The 18,358-nt window shown below is 52.7% G+C and overlaps 3 protein-coding genes across 3 annotated transcripts; 2 read left to right on the forward strand and 1 right to left on the reverse strand.

The window, feature by feature from the left end:
* Positions 1–356: 356 nt before the first annotated feature.
* Positions 357–2,572, reverse strand: CGCA056_v007245 (UPF0676 protein; the record flags this gene model as incomplete). The annotated part of the gene is made up of 5 exons (XM_037322494.1): positions 357–627; positions 1,284–1,590; positions 1,650–1,798; positions 1,861–2,338; positions 2,407–2,572. 5 exons carry the CDS (start codon positions 2,570–2,572, stop codon positions 357–359), a joined length of 1,371 nt encoding a protein of 456 aa, XP_037179034.1.
* Positions 2,573–3,226: 654 nt separating this feature from the next.
* Positions 3,227–5,038, forward strand: CGCA056_v007246 (putative transporter; the record flags this gene model as incomplete). Its single annotated transcript, XM_037322495.1, has 6 exons — positions 3,227–3,416; positions 3,472–3,497; positions 3,547–3,832; positions 3,887–4,322; positions 4,357–4,824; positions 4,879–5,038. 6 exons carry the CDS (start codon positions 3,227–3,229, stop codon positions 5,036–5,038), a joined length of 1,566 nt encoding a protein of 521 aa, XP_037179035.1.
* A 6,401-nt stretch (positions 5,039–11,439) lies between these two features.
* On the forward strand, positions 11,440–13,057 carry fmo1-5 (Thiol-specific monooxygenase; the record flags this gene model as incomplete). Its single annotated transcript, XM_037322496.1, has 4 exons — positions 11,440–11,576; positions 11,636–12,230; positions 12,285–12,644; positions 12,692–13,057. 4 exons carry the CDS (start codon positions 11,440–11,442, stop codon positions 13,055–13,057), a joined length of 1,458 nt encoding a protein of 485 aa, XP_037179036.1.
* Between the last annotated feature and the right edge of the window lie 5,301 nt (positions 13,058–18,358).

Raw genomic sequence — 18,358 nt, forward strand, 5'->3', positions numbered from 1 at the left:
TGGCTTGAGTGACGTAGGCAGACACAAGGCCGCATGACTAGTGACACGACACACTGGCAGTCACAGTGGAAGACAACTTGATTGAAAGGGTATCATTTTATTCCCATCGTGCGAATAATCGTCAAACGTAGATAGAGGCGAGGGAGCGTCATCCGTAATCATGAGCCGTCGCCGGCAACAGCCATCCCATCTCATCGTGTCCCAAAAATATTACAAGGTGAACGCCAAGCGGCAGATAAACTTCCCGAACCCCCGCACCACGGCCCCATCCGCCGGATCCCCAGTGCATCAACCCCCGAGCTGTCAAAACACTGTTGACCCCCGAAGAAATATCACCATTGTGCCCCTAGTATCCCTTATTTTCTCGGCTTGAGCGGGTCTGATGTGAAGAACCAGTCCAAGAAGCTGGACTTGAATGAACTCGGTGGAGATGCTGGCGTCTGCGTCGCCTCGTCGCAGCGATCTGAGGACTCCGCCTCGTGGATGTCTGCTCGGAGAGCGTCCTTGAAGTCCGAGCTGAATTCGATGATCGAGCGGCGGTGCGGCCAGCCACCGTACGCTTCGCTACCGGCGGTAAATGGCATTCCGGACATGTTTGTGGCTGGTGTGGGGCTGGGGTTTTTGAGGCTGGAGATGGACGGTTGAGCAGTCGTTCGATGGGATGGGGTTTGCTTGAGGATTTATTTCGACGGATGCAGTGTGATCTTGAGAGTCTCTTCGTTCAGTTGTCAAGTGGTATGTCTGTCAACCTCCTTGATTCTCGACGAAAACGGACTGGGGGGCCTTCATCTTTATACCCCAACATTCATGCCGTTGGACACGTCGTAAACAGGCCACGACCAGCTGACCCTCAAACGCGTGGCTGAGATCAAAGGTCTCGCTTCCTTGGGATTTCAGGGAGGATCTACGCTACACACCAGTTCCAGCCCGCCAAGATCATCAGGAACGCGGCACTCGATTGGCCCGTCGCCTCGAGCGGGTCGTAATCAAGAATAAGGAGCCCGGGATTGGTCACATTCCCCCAAGGGAGAGCTTCCCCAAAGGTCGGAACCGTCCAAAGATATTTCCCTCTCAGCAGAGCGCGTCGGACCATTCGGCGGTTTGCAATTACCATTCCTTTCAACTGCCACTGGTGCCTGCAGGCTAAGGCAGCGTAGCTCCCGCCCTGTGGCCCAGCAGGCCCGTCCGCGTGTCCCTGCTAGCGTAATCCTCTTTGAGTATACGCCAGCCCCCGCGACGCCTCGGCCGCCAGACCAGAAACCTTCGCCGTTCAGTCAAAGTACCTCATCTTAACGCCCTTGATGACCTCGAGGTCGTTGACGGCGTTGTCGCCGGGCGCCGAGCTCGTGCTGCCCAGGTTCTTGATGATGCGCTCCCGGACCCATTCCCCGGCCGTGACAGGCTTCCCGTCGGCCCCCAGTACGGCCCCATCCGCGAGGCCGCGCCGCTGCAGGACAGGGGACTCCTTGATCGGGACGAGCTCCGTGTCGTCCTCGATGCGCACCATGTAGATCACGCCCAGGCGGTTGATGTGTGCTTGGTCCCGCGGCGGGGCGACGACGCGGTGGATGCTGGACTTGAGGTAGCCGTCTGGGGGAGGGGTCAGTAAGCGACGGCTTGCGTGGGCGTGAAGCGCGGGGGATGGGTACTTGTGAGGAATTGTAGTGCGTCGGCGATGTTGACTGTCAAGGCGTCGGTTTGGGGCCGCACCCATTTCCAGGTGCCTTCGTTTGTGAGGACTTGGAGGGCGGCGACGGGCTGGCGGAAGAGGAGGGTCAAGCTGCCCATGTCGGAGTGTCTGATGTCGCAAACGTTGTCAGCTTCGGGAGTGCATCTTGGACGGAGGACCATAAGCCGTACCCTTTCAGCCATACCCCGTCAAGCTTCTCATTCTCCTCTTCGCTCCTCGCATAATACTTCATGTACCTGAGATGGTTCCCGCTGCTCTTATCATAGCGATGCTTTTTCACGAACCAGTCCTCATCTTCCAACCCTAGTGCGAGAGCAAAGATGACCAACAGCTTCTTGACAATATGATCATGCACATGCCTCGAGAACTTCTCTATGGTCGCCCAGTGTTCCTTCACAACTTCGGGGTGCGGCCGCTCGGCATGTTCCGGAATAGACTTGGGGATGTTGTAAATCTCAAAATTGTCCCGTACCCCCGGGATCAACTCTCGCGTCCCAGCGGGCTTCCACCCGTTGTAGTCGCCGGCTTCGAGTGCCGCCCGGTAGGGTGTCTTTTCCGCATCCGAGAGCCCGAGGACGGATGAGGCGAGAGCGAACTGTGTATCGATGTCTTCTCTGCTCAGGCCGTGGTTTATGACATAAAAGAAGCCTGGAACCGCAAGGTTTGTCAGTAACCACTTCCATGCCAAGCTTCTGGACAGCTTGGAATAGGTTTACCAATTTTCTCGATAGCAGTCGATAGCTCGGCTGCCAGCTCATGCTTGCCCTCCGGTTGGTCGAATTTAGAAAGGTCGAGGGCGACTAGATCGGCCCAGTCCAGGGACGCCGACGTCTCTGGCGCCTGTATGTATGGGAGAGTGACAGTCTCGGTTGCGGTGGCCATTTTGATCGCTGATTTTGGAAGGAGAGTTCATGCATCGAAGACGTACAAGCCGACTCGAATTGCGAAGCAGCCTGGTTGAGCGACATCCGCGGCTGTGATATACTTGGGCTTTCCTCGCCAACGTTCGACAACTTCCCCGCATCCCTGGCCCAAACGCCTGCCCCCCGATCCTAGGAGTCTGGAAGACCGACGATGAGCCGACAAATCGCTGTCAACCTACCTAGGCATTAATAATCCGCTGCCACCCTGGTGTACTCGCAGGAGCGCATGCTATCGGCTGGGTGTCTCTACCGGAGAGCTGGAACTACGACCGACATCGGGTTCCATGTTATCGCCCAAGTAGCATCATCTTATTGGTCGTAAGGAAGTGATATCTTCAAGTTGGACCGACGGTCTCCTCGATGTTGCGCAGGAAAGGTTTCATGGTGTGGGGCCGAAGCTGTCATCAAGATGGAGACGGATGAGGCAATCCGGCCTTGACCAGAAGAGGTGGAAATGGGTGGTATCGGACTTCGCCCAGATTCTGGGCCTGGCAGGGGTCGTTGCTCCATGGATCTACGCAGTATTTCCGAGAGCATATAAGTAAAGTCACATGCAGAATACAGCTAGCTTGAATGTGGAATATCAACATCGTTTCCGACGGTATACAGTTCGATGGCGTCACAAGGCGACGTGCGAGATGGACCCGAGAGTCACCCGAAATCAGAACAGTCAGAGAAACATGACCGTTACCAATCTTCAGTCTTGGAGGCGGTCGGAGATCACGCCCAGGTGGTTGATCCCGAGATTGAGGCCCGTGTCGTCCGAAAGATTGATCTCTTCCTAATGCCGGCGATGGTCATTGGTAAGGCCGCATGGCATCCTTTCATGATGTATAGAATACTGAAGAAACTACCTAGGCTATGGACTTGTATACTATGATAAGGTGCGGGAAGAATCCTTCGGTCGCTGCTAGCATCTAACCTGTGGAACAGGCGATTCTCGGAAGCGCAGCACTATTCGGCATGACCGGAGACCTGCAACTCTCAATCGTCGACAGTTCAGTGACACCACCCAAGACGGATACAACGCGTCTAAGCTGGGCAACATCCATCTTCTACTTCGGCCAGCTCGTCGGATCATACCCGATGACATACCTCCTGCAGAGATTCAACACCAGATGGACACTTGGCCCGGTGATCATGATCTGGGCAATCATCTGTGCTGCAACTGCCGGTGTTGCTTCGTGGCAAGGACTTCTTGTTCAACGCTTTTTCTTAGGTGAGTCACCATTACCACATGAGACAAAAACGACATACTCAGCCTATGTTACAGGCTTTACGGAGTCAATCATTTCAACGGCCTTCATGACAACCGTCAGCGGATACTACACGCAAAAGGAACAAGCCCTCAGACAAAGTTGGTGGTTTTCAGGCACTGGGTGGTTCACAATCATAGGAAGCGCCCTAAACTACGGCTTTGCGCAGATCAAGGGCGGCGCGTTAGCGCCGTGGCAGTACATCTATCTGCTTGCTGGCGGGCTGACGTTTATGTTTGGCATTTGGTGCTTCTTCTTGCCAAACTCGCCGCTGACGGCTTGGTTTCTGAAGCCCGAGGAACGCACGATTGCTGTGGAGCGTCTGCGGCGGGGGCAAACTGGCGTGAAGAATCAGACTATCAAGGGAGGCCAGATCAAGGAGGCAGTGCTGGATCCGAAGGTTTGGCTTGTGGCTTTGACTATGGATGGCTTCTGGGTAAGTCATCGCAATGTGTGATATGCAAACTCAAGCTGATTTTACGAATAGATACACTGTCAACGGCGCCGTCTCTGGGTTTGGTCCCCTCATTGTATCGACATTCGGGTACTCCGCCTTGGACAGCATCCTCTTCCAGTTCCCGCTTGGTGCAATCTGTGCCATCGGCATTCCACTGACCGGCTGGCTTTGCTCCAAATACCGCAACATCCGAATCATCACGCTCATCATATGCACTCTTCCCGTTATTGCCGGGTTTGTCACAATCTGGAAGTCAGGATGGGGCGTGCGGCCGGTTGTGCCAGTCGTTGGCTACTCACTTATCGGGTTCTTCGGGCCCGTTGTTAGTTTGACCGTCACTCTGGGGGCAGGTAACGTTGCGGGTGAGACGAAGAAGAACTTCATGGCTTCTGCCGTGTTTGTCGCCTATTGCGTGGGAAACATCGTTGGCCCGCAGCTTGTCAGGAGCGAGACGAAAGCGCAGCATTATCCCGAGCTTTTGACGGGTTTGATCATTTGGTATGTCGTTTTCAAATCAGAAACAATTTCTAGATGGCTAACAGAAATTCGAAGCTATTGTATCACCATCGTCTCAGCGTCGGCGCTGTACGTACTGCTGTGGAAGGAGAACAAAAGGCGGGACAGTCTCGACCTAGATGAGAGTGAACGGGACAGACTTGCATTCGAAGACCTCACAGACAAGGAGAACCTTCACTTCAGATACGTCTTGTAGCTTATTATTTCAGTCATCATGACAGCTACAGCAGCATTCGGTCAATAAGATGGTAGTTCTAGTACTTGAACATTTGAAGCACACCTCAAAAGCACAACGGCATTGTCAAGTAATATACGGCAGTCAACGAGGTAAGCCTCCAGGCGGCAAACTGCGAAGGCAAAGTTAGAAGGGAAGGAAGATTCATTTGAAACACACCTCAGAAGCACAACTACATCCAGCGTCATGTCATCTTCGCCTGCTGTTAAACGTTATCTCTCTCACTCTTCTTATTCCCGGAATTCGTTTGAAATGCGTCTGGACTCACAGTCTTGGGTGCCATGGAAGGATCCTGTCCTACTTGCGTCTTTCTCAGGGGTCGTGATGCAATCGTCGATGAGCTCCACCTTGGGACTGCGCCCGTTGCGACAACCAACAATCAGCACATTTTCGGATCAGGACATGTCGGAGAGTCCCCGAAGCATCTGCGTAGGGCTCCGATATCGTCTTAATGCCTTCTCCACGCGGAAGCCTCCGAAAAGGCACTCATCAGCATCGCATGTCACCAATTGAGGGGAGTGTTCATTTTTTTTTTTTTTTTTTTTTTTTTTTTTTTTTTTAACGCCATGGCGGCAAGGGCGCAGCCGCCCTTGCGGCAGACCTCCCGAAGGGTATGTGGCGTGGAGGGCCGCAGGATCTAGCTATCTACTGTGTAGTACACGCCTCTTCCTAGCGTCCTCCAGATCTTGCCCGAGGGCCACTATGTGTTCTATCCGTCCCTAGTTCCCACTGGTGCCCTAGTTCCGTTATAGCAATCTGCTGTCCTGATAACTATAGGTAGTCTGTTGTTGAGAGGATAGGTTAAGTCCTATCTATTAGTAACGCGGGCAGATCTTCTGGAAGAAGTCTGTCACGTCAAGGAAGGCCTGGAAGCCTTCATAATCGGTGATTAGCCCCTTAAAGTAGCGCTCTAGAGAGCCTATAGGTCCTAGAGGCTCCCTTCGACTATAAGGGTGGAGGATAGGCCACCGTTGCCTCCTCACTAGTGTCTTACGGCAGTAGACCAGGTGGTCTGCCTCTTTAGCCTCCCCGCAGGAGCAGGAAAGCAGTGCTTCTGTGTGGTTAAAGCGTTGATGATACTGTTCGAAGTCTCCGTGGCCTGATCGTGCTGCTAGGAGATGATGAAGGGTAGCTCTTGGTAGAGCTAGTTCAGGAGGGCAGCCAAGGGTGGCCTTAAGCCCCAGCTGGGTATAACAGGGGGGTGCCTCTTTCTTCCACCATTTTCTATGCTGGTGTTGTTTGCGTTCTTGAGCAAGCCGCTTGATCCCTGATAGGGTCGGCAGTAGGCCTCTGGGGACTGGCAGCGTTGTGCCCTCCTTAGCTAAGCTGTCAGCCTCCTCGTTTCCTTTTATCCCTTGGTGCCCTGGGGACCAGTGGGTTTGTATAGTATATATCCTGGCTGCTGCCTGGATCTCTAAGAAGGCAGCTTGTGAGGAGTCTGGGATGTTGCCGCGTATCCCCTGGATGACACTGGTGTTATCAATACAGATATGTATAGGCTGGCCTTGGGAGGTAGGAAGGGCCCTTTGGAGCCCTGCCCTCGCCCCCTCTGCCTCGCCATCAAATACTTCTGCAATGCTGAGACGGCCGCACCCTTGGGCTATCCGTTTGTTTCCGCGGTAGATAACAAAGCCGAATCCCGTAGCCCCATTAGTGGCTTTAGAGCCGTCTGAGTAGATAATCGTATGGTTATCTGGCACAGTCTTAACCCAGTTCTGAAACGCTTTAGCTGCCTTCTCCTTATCCTGGCCAGCTGTAGGGTCTTTTGATCCTGAGAGGTGCTGTGGCTGTAGGAGCATCGGCCTTGGGCACTTAGGTAGGAGGGCTGCTGTTCTTTGAAGCCTTGTTTCCTGCCGCCCTAGCTGTGGAAGCCTAGGGACTAAGGGGTTGTGTTGGTCAACCTTCTGTAGGCGTGTGGCAAAGCGTAGGCGTGCTGCCTCAAGGGCTACTTTTGCTGTAGGCAGGCCAGCATCTCGGAGGAGGCTGCTGGTTGGTGTAGTCCTCCAGACAGGCAGGATAGCCCTTGCTGCTGCTGTGATAACCTTTCTAACACTCCTAACCAGGCCCTTCTGCCTCGTACTGACAGTAGTTACCTGGTTAGTGGTGCTGCTGCTAACTGCAGTGGTGCTGCTGTTCCTAGCTGGCTTACTTAAGCCTGCATACCAGGTCTCAGCTCCGTATAGGACTGTAGGAAGGACACAGGCAATAACAGCTTGGCGTGCTGCAGCTGCTGGGAGCCCTCCTTTTGTGTTTGATAGGTGCTGTAGGAACTGGGCTACCTTCTTTGCTGCCGCTACCTTTGTATCAACATGGTGCCGGAAGGTGAGTTTCCTATCGAACCAGACCCCTAGCCATCGTACAGGCTTAGTTGAGGCCTTGATAGTTAGGTCCCTTGCCTGTATATCTGGTAGGTTATTTGACTGGTTGTGTTTCCTGCTAAAGTGGATTGCTTCACATTTAGCCGGGTCAAATGTAACCTTATTATCAGTGCCCCAGTCTAGGATCTGAGTTATCTCCTGGCTAAGGGCTGCAGTGTTTCCCTCCAGGGAAGGGCCAGTAGCCAGCAGGCCTATATCGTCTGCATAGCTAAACCGTAGCTTCTGATCGTCAGCTAGGATATCGGCTATATATAGCAGAAAAAGGATAGGTGATAGTGGCGAGCCTTGCGGCAGTCCGCAGGATAAAGGGAAGTCCTCTGTGGTAGTATCCTCTAACCTTACCCGGGCTGTGCGGCAAGAGGTGAAGTTGAAGATCAGTCTAATCAGACTACTAGGCCAGCCCTGCTGTCGTAGCCTAATAGTAAGTCGATTTCGTAGGACAGAATCAAACGCCCCCTTGACATCCATTGTCGCTAGAGTTGCAGTAAGCCCTGAGTCTAGAGCTCTTTCGATCTCATGGGTTAGACAGGTTGTCAGGTCGACTGCAGCCCTCCCTGGTAATGCCCCAACCTGCTGTGGGCTAGCAACTCCTTCCAGAATGGTGAGATATGCCATCCTCTTTGCTATCAGCCGCTCTAAGCCCTTGCCTAGGCAGGATAAGAGGGCTATTGGGCGCCAGGATCCAGCCTTTGAGAGGTCTGCTTTTCCCGGCTTCTGGATCATAACTACCTCTGCTTTGCGGAAGGTCCTAGGGAAGTAGCCTATCTGAACGCAGGCCTGAAAGAGCTGCTGTATAGGAACACCTATCAGGCCCCAAATGGATTGTAGTAACTTTGTAGTAATCCCATCAATCCCAGGGGTTGTAGCCTTTGTGAGAGTTGCCTGGCGTACTTCCTCAATGTTGACTATCTGCTGCCAGGGTATTAGACGCCTTGGAACTATAGGAATAGCAAATGGGTTCCCATGGAAGTCGTCTGTAGCGTCAAATCTCTCTAGTAGGGCCTTCCGTAAGGCTTGGGCTTTATCATAGCTGTTGTTAAAAGCCTGTCCATCTACCAATAGAGGTGGGGCTTTAACAGCTAGACCAGACTTACGCCAGCTAAGTATCTGATATAAGTTCTGGTTAGACCCAGCCTCCTCAATCTTAGCAGCCCAATAGGCGCGTTTTGCCTTCCTGACTGTGGTCAGAAAGGCCTTCTGCTCCTCTAGGATGGGCGGTGGTATTATTAGCCCAGGTTCTTGGGCTTGCTGACGCCTAGCCTCAATAGCTGCTTGGTGGGCCTCTGAGCACTCCTCTGTCCACCAGGGGGCTCCCCTGCCCTGGTTAGTCCGTCTCTTCCCTACAGCCTGGATAGCTGTAGAGAGGAGGCTGACTAGTTGGGTAGCTAGGGAGTCTATTTCTGCTGAAGTAGGTGTATCCCCTAAGGTAGGCAGGGCTAGGATCCCTACTTTCACTAGGTCGGCTAGCCGGAGTAGGGATGAGTCTGAGACCACAGGGTGGCTAGTCTGACACCTCAAGTCCTGGGTTTTACTTATAGGTATGGTCGTTATAATAGCTTGGTGATCAGCCCCTGGATGTAGGTGTGGGCTGATGCAGGCCTCTGTAAAGGGGATATTTGAGAAGCTGAGGTCGAGTATATGCCCATGGGTATGGGTTGGAGCCCCAGCTACCCCAATAAAGTTAAGATTACAGCCTTCAGCCCACTCTGCAATATCGTCCCCTCGGTTCCGGCTTTGGGAGCCAGGTTCCCAGGAGGAGTGGCGAGCATTGAGATCCCCAGCAATAAGGGCTCTCTCCGGCGGTTGATAGCTTAGGAGGGTATTTGTTGTGTGGTTTGTGGGTTCACCTGGTGGTCTATAGACGTTTGCAATAGTAATGTCGCCCGCTTTGATCCATAGGATATCCCTTGATAGGGTAGGTCTTTGCTGCTGTATTTGTAACCTTAGACTTTTGTGTGTGTAGGTCATAACCCTAGGCCTTGTGTCCCTGCTGTTCCAGAAGTCAACTGGTACGTAAGAGTTATAGCCTGGGTGTGTGTTGATTTGCATCTTATCTCTATAGCCTATCCAGGGCTCCTGGATCAGTACTATATCGATCTGATCTGCCCAGCAGAGCTCTAGGAGAGCTGTATGAGCTGGGCTGATCTTCCCCACGTTACACTGGGCGACCCGTAGTACCCGTGGGGTAGCCATTTTGAGCCTACGGCTCTGAGTCGAGATCGAGGTGGGTATAGGCATTAATAACGTTGTAGTCAGGCTTCTGTATTACCCTCTGGCTTCTGCTACTGCTTGGAAGCGGGCAGATAGGGCGGTTGGTAAGGGGGAGGGCTTCAGAGTCTTCAGCCTCATCCTCATCCATACTATTGCTGCTTCCAGCTATGCTAGCAGTATCTGCAACAACAATTGAGTCTTGTGTAGGTGTGAGGGGTCGAGGGCGCTTAGATGTAGTGCCCAGCCTGGCCTCTGCTTGCTGTGTGCTGCCTAGGGAGCAGGCCTGGCTAGCTAGGAGGTCATCTGAGGCCTTGCCACCAACCTTCCGGATCCCTCGCAGTTCCTTATAGGTAGGTATAACAAGTTTTCCATTAACTAGTAGCGGTCTGGCTGGGCAGTTGGCATGGCTTGCTGGGAAGGGCCCATAGCAGTTAGCACACTTAGACCTGGCTAGGCAGATCCTATCCTCATGCGAATCTAAGGGCATACTGCAGTTCTCACAGAGGGGTTGCCGGGTGCAGTAGCGGTTTGAGTGGAAGCCCTGGCAGCCAGAGGAGTGTCGTTTAGGGACCTGTTTCCTAGGGGGGAGCAGACGAGCTGGGCCTGACTGGCCGAACAGGCGGAAGCCTTCCTTAACTCCCTGGGGGAGGGCAATAATCAGGCTTTGCGTAGCTGTGGCTAGGTCAGGGCTATCTCGGGTTGGGCGCCAGGAGAGGAGTCTTTGCTTTGTCTGTAGGAAGACCTCTTCCTCTATTTCAGATTCAATACCCATCCTACTTCCATCTAGGCTTGTGAAGTATAGGGGGCAAAAAGGGATGGAATACTGGTACCATCTTGTAGGCACTTCTACCTTCTCAGCTGTGAGACAGTTCTTAATCTCAGGGGCCCTCTGAAGGAGTAGGGCTTGTATCTCTTTGTTCTGGGGCCTCAGCGAGAAGCCAGTAGCAGTATGGCGAACCTCAACTAGGTCTTGTGGTTGTAGGTTGAGCTCTTTTGTAACTACCATTTTTACTGAGTGAGGGGCTAGGGTTCTGGAGGTAGGGATATGTTCGGCAGGAAGCCTAACCAGTAGGCGGAGATCCTGGGTCTGTTTTGGCTTGTTTGCGTAGTTGGTGGCCTGCCGGCCTGTTGTTCGGCTCGGCCGGGGGCCGGGGCCGGGGCTGGGGCCGGAGAGGGATCCACCTTTAGTGGAGCCTCCGGCGGCCAGGGCGTACGTTTTTCCGGGGCTGGTAGGGGTGGGTCCAGAAGTTTCTGTGGTTGCAAATCTGGCAAAAGAGTCGATGAGGTCCTGGGCTGTAGCCTTCAGACGTGCTGGAGCCGTCCCAATGAGGGCATCTAGGCCTTTTGCGAGGAGGTCCAGGGCCTCATCTCGGAGGGCCCGACCTTCCCGGGCTTGCTGAAGAGCGGCAGTGGCCGATTGTGGCCCTCCTCCAAGGGGCCGGATAGGGGGGGGCGTGAGGCCCCTCGGACGCGGGGGTAGGGAGGTAAGGGGGGGAGGGGTCTTCGGCAGGTTATGCATAGAGGATAGGAGGCTGTTAGGGCCCTGCGAGGCGCCCGCGGCTGGCTCTGAGGCCATCGCGGGCGAGAGTAGGTTGTAGGGGTGGATTTGGTGGTGTTAGTGGTAGGGTGACGAGCTCAGCGCGGCACTAACAGTGGGTGCCGGTGGGGTGGTGTGTAGGAGGGAAGTGAGGGGAGTGTTCATGTGCGATGCGCGCCTGGAAATCCGTCTCGAAACATCTGACTTTGTCTTCGTAACCTTTTCAAATCATCAGTATGGCCAAGAAAATACGCAGAGTGGCTGTGATCGGCGCCGGCCCGGCGGGCGCGATTGCTACGGATGCCCTGGTGAAGGAGCAGGCCTTCGATGTTGTCCGCGTTTTTGAGCGACGGGATCTCGCTGGAGGAACTTGGTAAGTCCAACTAATGATTGCAGTGATCTAAGATATTGAATCGCTGACACCCATCTTAGGGTTTACACCGCTGAGCTTCCGCCCCGAATCCCTTCCCTTCGCGATCTCGTCGAGCAACGCGCCAATCCTACCGTCGACCTCCCCAACACCTTTCCCACGTGGACTCCTAAGACCGAGAAGATCGACTCGCATCAGCTGCGCTATGCGGACACTGGCGTGCACGAAACGCTGCACAGCAACATCACACCTGAGATCATGGCCTTCACGCAAGAGCCCATCCCTAAGATACTCTCGGAGCGCACAATTGCGCAGTACGGTCCCAGCGCACCTTTCAGACACCGAGAGCTCATTCGAGAATGGGTTGAGGCAATCTTCACCCGTGGTGGCCATGATAAGCTGGTCGAGTTCAGCACCACGGTCGAGCTGGCGGAGAAGAAGGGCGACAACTGGGTGTTGACGCTCAGGAAGGTGGTGCCGGGCAAGTCAAAAGACTACTGGTGGCAAGAAACCTTCGATGCGATAGTTGTCGGGTCTGGTCATTTCTACCTGCCTTACATCCCTGGCATCCCAGGCCTCATCAAGTATGATGAGAAGTTCCCAGGACGTGTAAAACACAGCAAGCACTTTCGAAATCCCGCGGAGTTCAGCGGCAAGGTTAGTATCTATCACACTTTGCAAGAAGGCCTTCCGATCTAACACGCGCATTAGAAAGTTGTAGTCGTCGGTGATTCCGTTTCGGCATTTGACGCATTACACGACATTCGTCTAGTATCACAAACTCCCGTGATAGCGTCTCTTCGTTACCCACTACCCGCATTCGGATGGGCCCCCTTCACCCATCCCGACATTACCATTAAGCCGCAAATCACACATTTCTGCCACAAGACCGGCCGCATCACCTTCAGCGACAAGTCAACCGTAGATGACGTCGACATTGTTTTGTTCGCTACAGGTTATGACTTCAGCTTCCCCTTCTTGCCAAAGTTGAAGATTGAAAATCGGCGTATCCCGAGACTTTACCAACACGTTTTCCACACTGATGACCCATCACTGGCATTCGTGGGCATGGTAAGCTTCCTTGGCTACAAGCTTGAATTCTTGACTAAGACATCTAGGTGACTGGTGGCTTCACCTTCCGTGTATTTGAATGGCAAGCAGTAGCTGCTGCTCGCGTATTTGCGGGACGCGGGCGACTTCCATCAACGAAGGAGATGGAAAAGTGGGAAGGGGATCGCCTGGCCAAGCGAGGTGACGGTGTTCCCTTCTTCACCCTTTCTCCAGACTTTGAGGAGTATTTTGAGGCATTGCGCTCCATTGCCGGAGAGCCTGTGCCAGGCTCAACGGGGCGAATACTGCCCAAATTCGAACCGAAGTGGCTGGAGGCATTCGCCGACGTTATCAATGCTCGAGTCGACTGGTGGAAGAAGGAGACGGAAAAGGCAGAGAAACAGCAGAAGACACAGTACAAGTCTAAGCTATGATTTCTTGAAAGCTTCATATTCACGATAATTCTATCCTTCTTACCAGTTACCGTTATACTCACGGTTTAATACCTCGTTACTTACACCTCGGGCCCTATAAACACTTTTGGTCGCCATTTGCCCAACATCAAGCATGTGAAACAGCGAGAGAGGCACTCAATTTCTTACCTGAACATAACAAGGACAAGCACGGTTTCTTGAGATGTCATTTACGTGATGGTATTCCCTTCAACTGGGAACGAACATCCCATCACACATATGTAGGGATGATGAAGCTGGCTATCCAGTACGTACTTCGGGATGGGCTCTGACCGACTGTCAAGAACCGAATGGTTATGAACGCTATCTATTTTGAAGGGTTATCACTTGAAGCGACGAATCAAGCCCGTCCCTGTGGCGTAGAAGAAATTAGGCCGCGTAACTCCGAACCAAGGGTCTCTGTTCACCTGAATATCCTAGAGCGGCGGGAACATTACTCAACCTCACCATCAAGACCTGTGGCGGCACCTGCCCACAGGTGCCACGGCTGGCCTGTGCGGCCCAGGGCCCTCCAGGCCCTTCTTCCAGCCTCTGGCCAGGCAGCCCACTTTAGCTAGTTAGATCACACATCACATCACTCATTACCACTCGTTTCGCGGTGCCTCCTCCATAAGACCTTTCTTGACCCGGGCTAAAAAAAGTTAGATTACCTCAACTACTTGACAGTTCAGACTTTAGTGTAGGAGTGTTTTCCAACTCTTCTCAGAACCATCTGGGAAGAATAGTGGAGTCCGTCATCAAGGTTGTGTTATTCTAGCGGCGAACCGTACCAGGAAACTCGCCGAGAAGCCTTTCCTCACAAGCCAATCTCATGAAGACTCGGAGGAAGAAGCCCATAGTTGTTTGGCTTCTTGCCGCTCTGATTTCGGACGTCTCATTCACGGATGCTGTGAGTGGAACCACCATTCTTAATAACGTATCATTAGCGCTCAAGTTATTCCCATAAACCGACGACAGTATAGTTCAGCTGGGCCTTTCATGTAAGTTTCCAGTTGGACAGCTGGAACTTCCTGCCGCGGTACGGGATGGACTGGCAGGAGACAACGGTTGACGGTTTGGTGGCACTTAGCACATACGCGGCTGCCGCAGGACTGGCTCTGGCGTGTAATCCAACAAGATACCGTCGTCTCGGATCTGCAATCTATCCCTCCATCCTCGTTTCCTGCCCTGTGCGGAGGACAGGCTGTAAGTGGTTTGGCTTGTATGACGTTTTTCAACCAGCGCTACTCTATGGCCTTCAGGATGAATGACAAGGACGGTATGCATTGTGCGTCCAAGGTTCAATGCGTTCAAGCTAAAACGCAATCACTACGTTCACTCACAACCCCCCCCCCCCCCCCCGGGCCCAGCTTACTTTTGATGGGAAGATCCAGGAAATATCAGTGGCGTCGTGGCCTTCAGAGACTGTTCATACGAGGGAATGACGGTTCTCATGGTATTGCACTGCTTTCCTACCCTCCTACCAGCAGGAAGCGTTCTCGCTATTACCATCTGGGCTTTTTTGATCACCAGGTCCCAAAAGTAAGGTACCCGTCGTGGGTTAAGATGGACATAGACCGTTTTCCAAGAATGAGGGTCAATGATGAGTATTACTACTAAGATGACGAGGTATCCGATGAGGCCTAGCGGTTATCACGCTCTTAGAATCGTCATATTACTTGGATTACCTAACTTGTAGACTGGAGACGCCCTATGTCAGGCCACTCCGAATCATGAGCAAAAGCAACTACTCGGATCAATCTTACACCGGGGCATCACACAACACGCAAGAAAAATGCCACGTAAAGATGCGCTCGATCAACCTGTCTTTAAGTATCATTTGGACTTACCTCAACATACCTCGCCGCTTCCGAGAGCTTTCCGAACATGGAGGTCTCGACAGCTTCCAGGACTGTCCAGTATGAATCCTCATACCAAGTCCGCGATTGACCCAAAATCATTACCTTGAAAGCCAAGGCCCCTAAGAGAACATCTGGATGATTTACGCCGTGTGGCTATACCCCGGGCCGTTTATGGGCCGTTTATGTTGTTTGGAAATTCCCTTAATCCAGCCCCTCATGCATGCCGTTGGCATAGGATAGTCCTCTCCTAATGGAGATATTCACATCAGCTGAAACCACCAAGGATGAATGCCAATGAAGCCGACGCAGTTGACCGGATGGAAACCTCTATCCCACGGCCTGTCCAAGATATCTCATCTTTCTTTAAGAGTCCCCGGGCCCTCAACATTGTCTATATGAGGACCTGGGCGCGCGTTCTCAGAAGGAGGCAAGTATGTCTTCGGGGTCTGACACATCATAGAAGTGGCGCATCAACGCGGACATCGATCGAAAGATCATCTGACACTTTACTAATATTCATGATTAGACGACCGTGCTCTGTCAATCAACCATAGGCGGGAGGCTACGATGGGTCCGAACATAAGTATGGGTACTGAGATGACCATTGAAGCCCAATACTTGGCACTCATTCGCGGCTTTCTCGGTCTCCTGGAATGTTCCATCTAGCATGAAACGGAATAGCGCCAACCTAGCAGTGTGAAGGCATGGCAGCCGGTCAGACTTTCTCAATTTCTCGCCACCGCTTCCAGAGGTGGACCATACCTCTGCAACGAGGGTGGCTTCTACAAATTGTCATATTTCTACCTGGTAAAGCCACCCCCGTACACCTTCCTCATGCCTTCAGATTGAATATAGTAATTGACCCTTCCCATTCCCTAGTTGCGAAGACGGAGGCGTAGTCTCCAGAGCCGCGTTCGAGGGCAATGTGGACAAGCGGGCAGGCGATACGAGAGCTTACTCACATGGCGTCTGGAGCCAAGATCGAGGCCCAACCTAACATCTTCCCCGGACTCGATTTAGCTTGCCAGTAGCACTCAAGGAAACCGGACCCTGCGCTTCCTGCGGGTATAATAACATTACGGTCTACCGTATACGGATGAGGGAGGCAACGGTTGTTCGTTCATAGCTTCCTAGGTTGTGGAAGCTGGCCAACCTTTGTTCTGGTTGCGGCTATTCACTAGTCCACGACCATTTCAACTGCTAAATATTCAGTGTGCCATATCTTGAATTACCAGGGTATATCGGATTTCATTGGCAGTCATGCCGAAGACATTACGGCTCAGATCAGCCGTAGCCTGATATTTGCTAGGTCGTATGGCAAACGGAGACTGGCCGCCAGAAGACTGGTCCCCGTCCTCAATGACACCGTTCGAATTTCCCAACAAACGAAATTGTAACAATTTCGTGAACCGCCATCAAACTGATTCCAGGTGATAGGACGTAAAGTTGCGTTAGGTTGCATATCGTTAGCCAGTACCAATTTCCACCGTCTGGCAGCTGTCAAGGAAAAGCTGGCAGCCTATCTCGATCATTTACGCCATCAAGATTACCAACTATGGCAAGACTTGTCAAGGGGACTGATAGCCCCGCTTTCGACTTCATGTCATAGACGACATCAGTTGGCTGCGATCAGTGTGTCGTGGCGACAATTCAAAATCAAGTTTTAGCCACAACTTCTCTTACCTGTCTAACTTACACCTGTATTTCCAGCAGCTCGGGCACAGATCTAAAAGACAGCCAGAAATAGTCCGCAGTCTGTGCCGTTGGGGGTTTGACCTGGCTCAGGTATACCAGGAGCCATTGGTCTGTTGCTAGCAGATGGTCCCAGCCTTCCTTGCTGTCTGGGTGTTAGCATCGACCGTGAGGGTAGAGCGCGCTGTGTTGGGACATACCGGAGCATCATCGTGCATTGGGAACGGCCGTGTCTGCTAAGGTGTCCTGGGAGCAACTCGGACTGGGTGTCGAGGCTGCTGAAAGCCTTTTCTCAAGCTACCATTTCGCCCGATACATCATTGTTACCGCAATGACACTTAAGAAGGCGCTCATCCGCGACAGGCTCTGGTCTGGATGTTGTTGATGAGCTACCCAGTGTATCGGCCACGGAATATGCGATGCCACGACGATCATCACCATTGAAGCAGAGAATATGGTCTGCCTGGCTGGCGTAGCCTTCTCCTTAAGGTTCAATAACAATAATGGACGCAACACATTAAGAACGGGATGAGCGGCCCAAACCATCTTGTCCTCTTCATACGTAGAAGGGCGTTCTAGTATGTTCAACCCGAACAACAACACGAAGTTGTTGGAGGGATCCTAGAATCCCCACAAACGAAGCTGTGGCACTGGGATATGAGTTTTGCATGTGTCCCTTCAATATCAGCGAAGGACACAGTAACTTATTTTATCCTCTCGGGCCCTGCCGGTGATTCTTCTATCGGGCTTGTAGGCGCCACTTCAACACCATTTCAAACCTTCCCAGAGCAGCAACTTTCGCGTATAATAACTGCGCCGAAGTGGGAGATGGTTTAACACGATTGTCTGTCTTCGACCTGTTTCGCCACCGTGAGACAATGGTCAGGAATGTGCCTCAAAGAGATTATAACGATCAGGGAATGGAGTCTACCGGCAGCAGGCTATGTAAGGACAGCCGCCCGCCTCTTTGAAGAAACCCCGTCGCCAACCCAGCGAGGTCAGCAGTTCTGCACCGGGCTACGAACGCGTGGACGAATCTGACGTAGCCCAGGCAGCGAGAACATGGAACTCGGCAGGTGAGCCCATTGCCGTTATGAACCCAATACACGTTGTTCCAGTTTCTAGCGAGACTGCTGAACCAGCGGCAATTGTCACGATTATGACGGCCGTGACGACTCGGCTCGCGAAGACGATTCTGATGATAACGACGACGACCACGTCACGGCGGCTATCAGCGTCAAGATCGCCACACCAGGGCGGGCCAGACCTCGACGGGCAACCGTTTGCGCGGTGGAACTGTCCCCAGGTTTCATCTTTCTAAGGAAGAACACAATCTACGATACACTTGTGGAAACTCGGCACAGGCTGCAGATTGACACGAAGCACAACGAACGGGCCCTGAAGTGTGTATTTCAACCTACAGCAGACGGGAAGTCGGGCCCAATTCTCCCACCGCATAATGCTGGATAACCACAAGAGCAATGTGCCAAAACCTGTTGAGCACGTTGCACTTTGAGGCAAGAGTGCTGTTTGGTTTGTTTCAATCTTCGAAGCAGTCCGCATCTGTTCAGCATAACAGCCAGCATGGAGAACAAGCCAGCCAACCGCGGGATTGATGAATGTCGTCTTTCGGGAAATCTCAGAGGCCGTGAGGCAGTCTCTCAAAGCCGGGATCGAAGATGCTGCTCAGTTTCTAAACAGAGTCCTGGCTTATTATAATGCTATGTTG

Source organism: Colletotrichum aenigma (assembly GCF_013390185.1).
Source record: "Colletotrichum aenigma strain Cg56 chromosome Unknown KSG_Cg56_contig04, whole genome shotgun sequence".
NCBI lineage: Eukaryota > Fungi > Ascomycota > Sordariomycetes > Glomerellales > Glomerellaceae > Colletotrichum > Colletotrichum aenigma.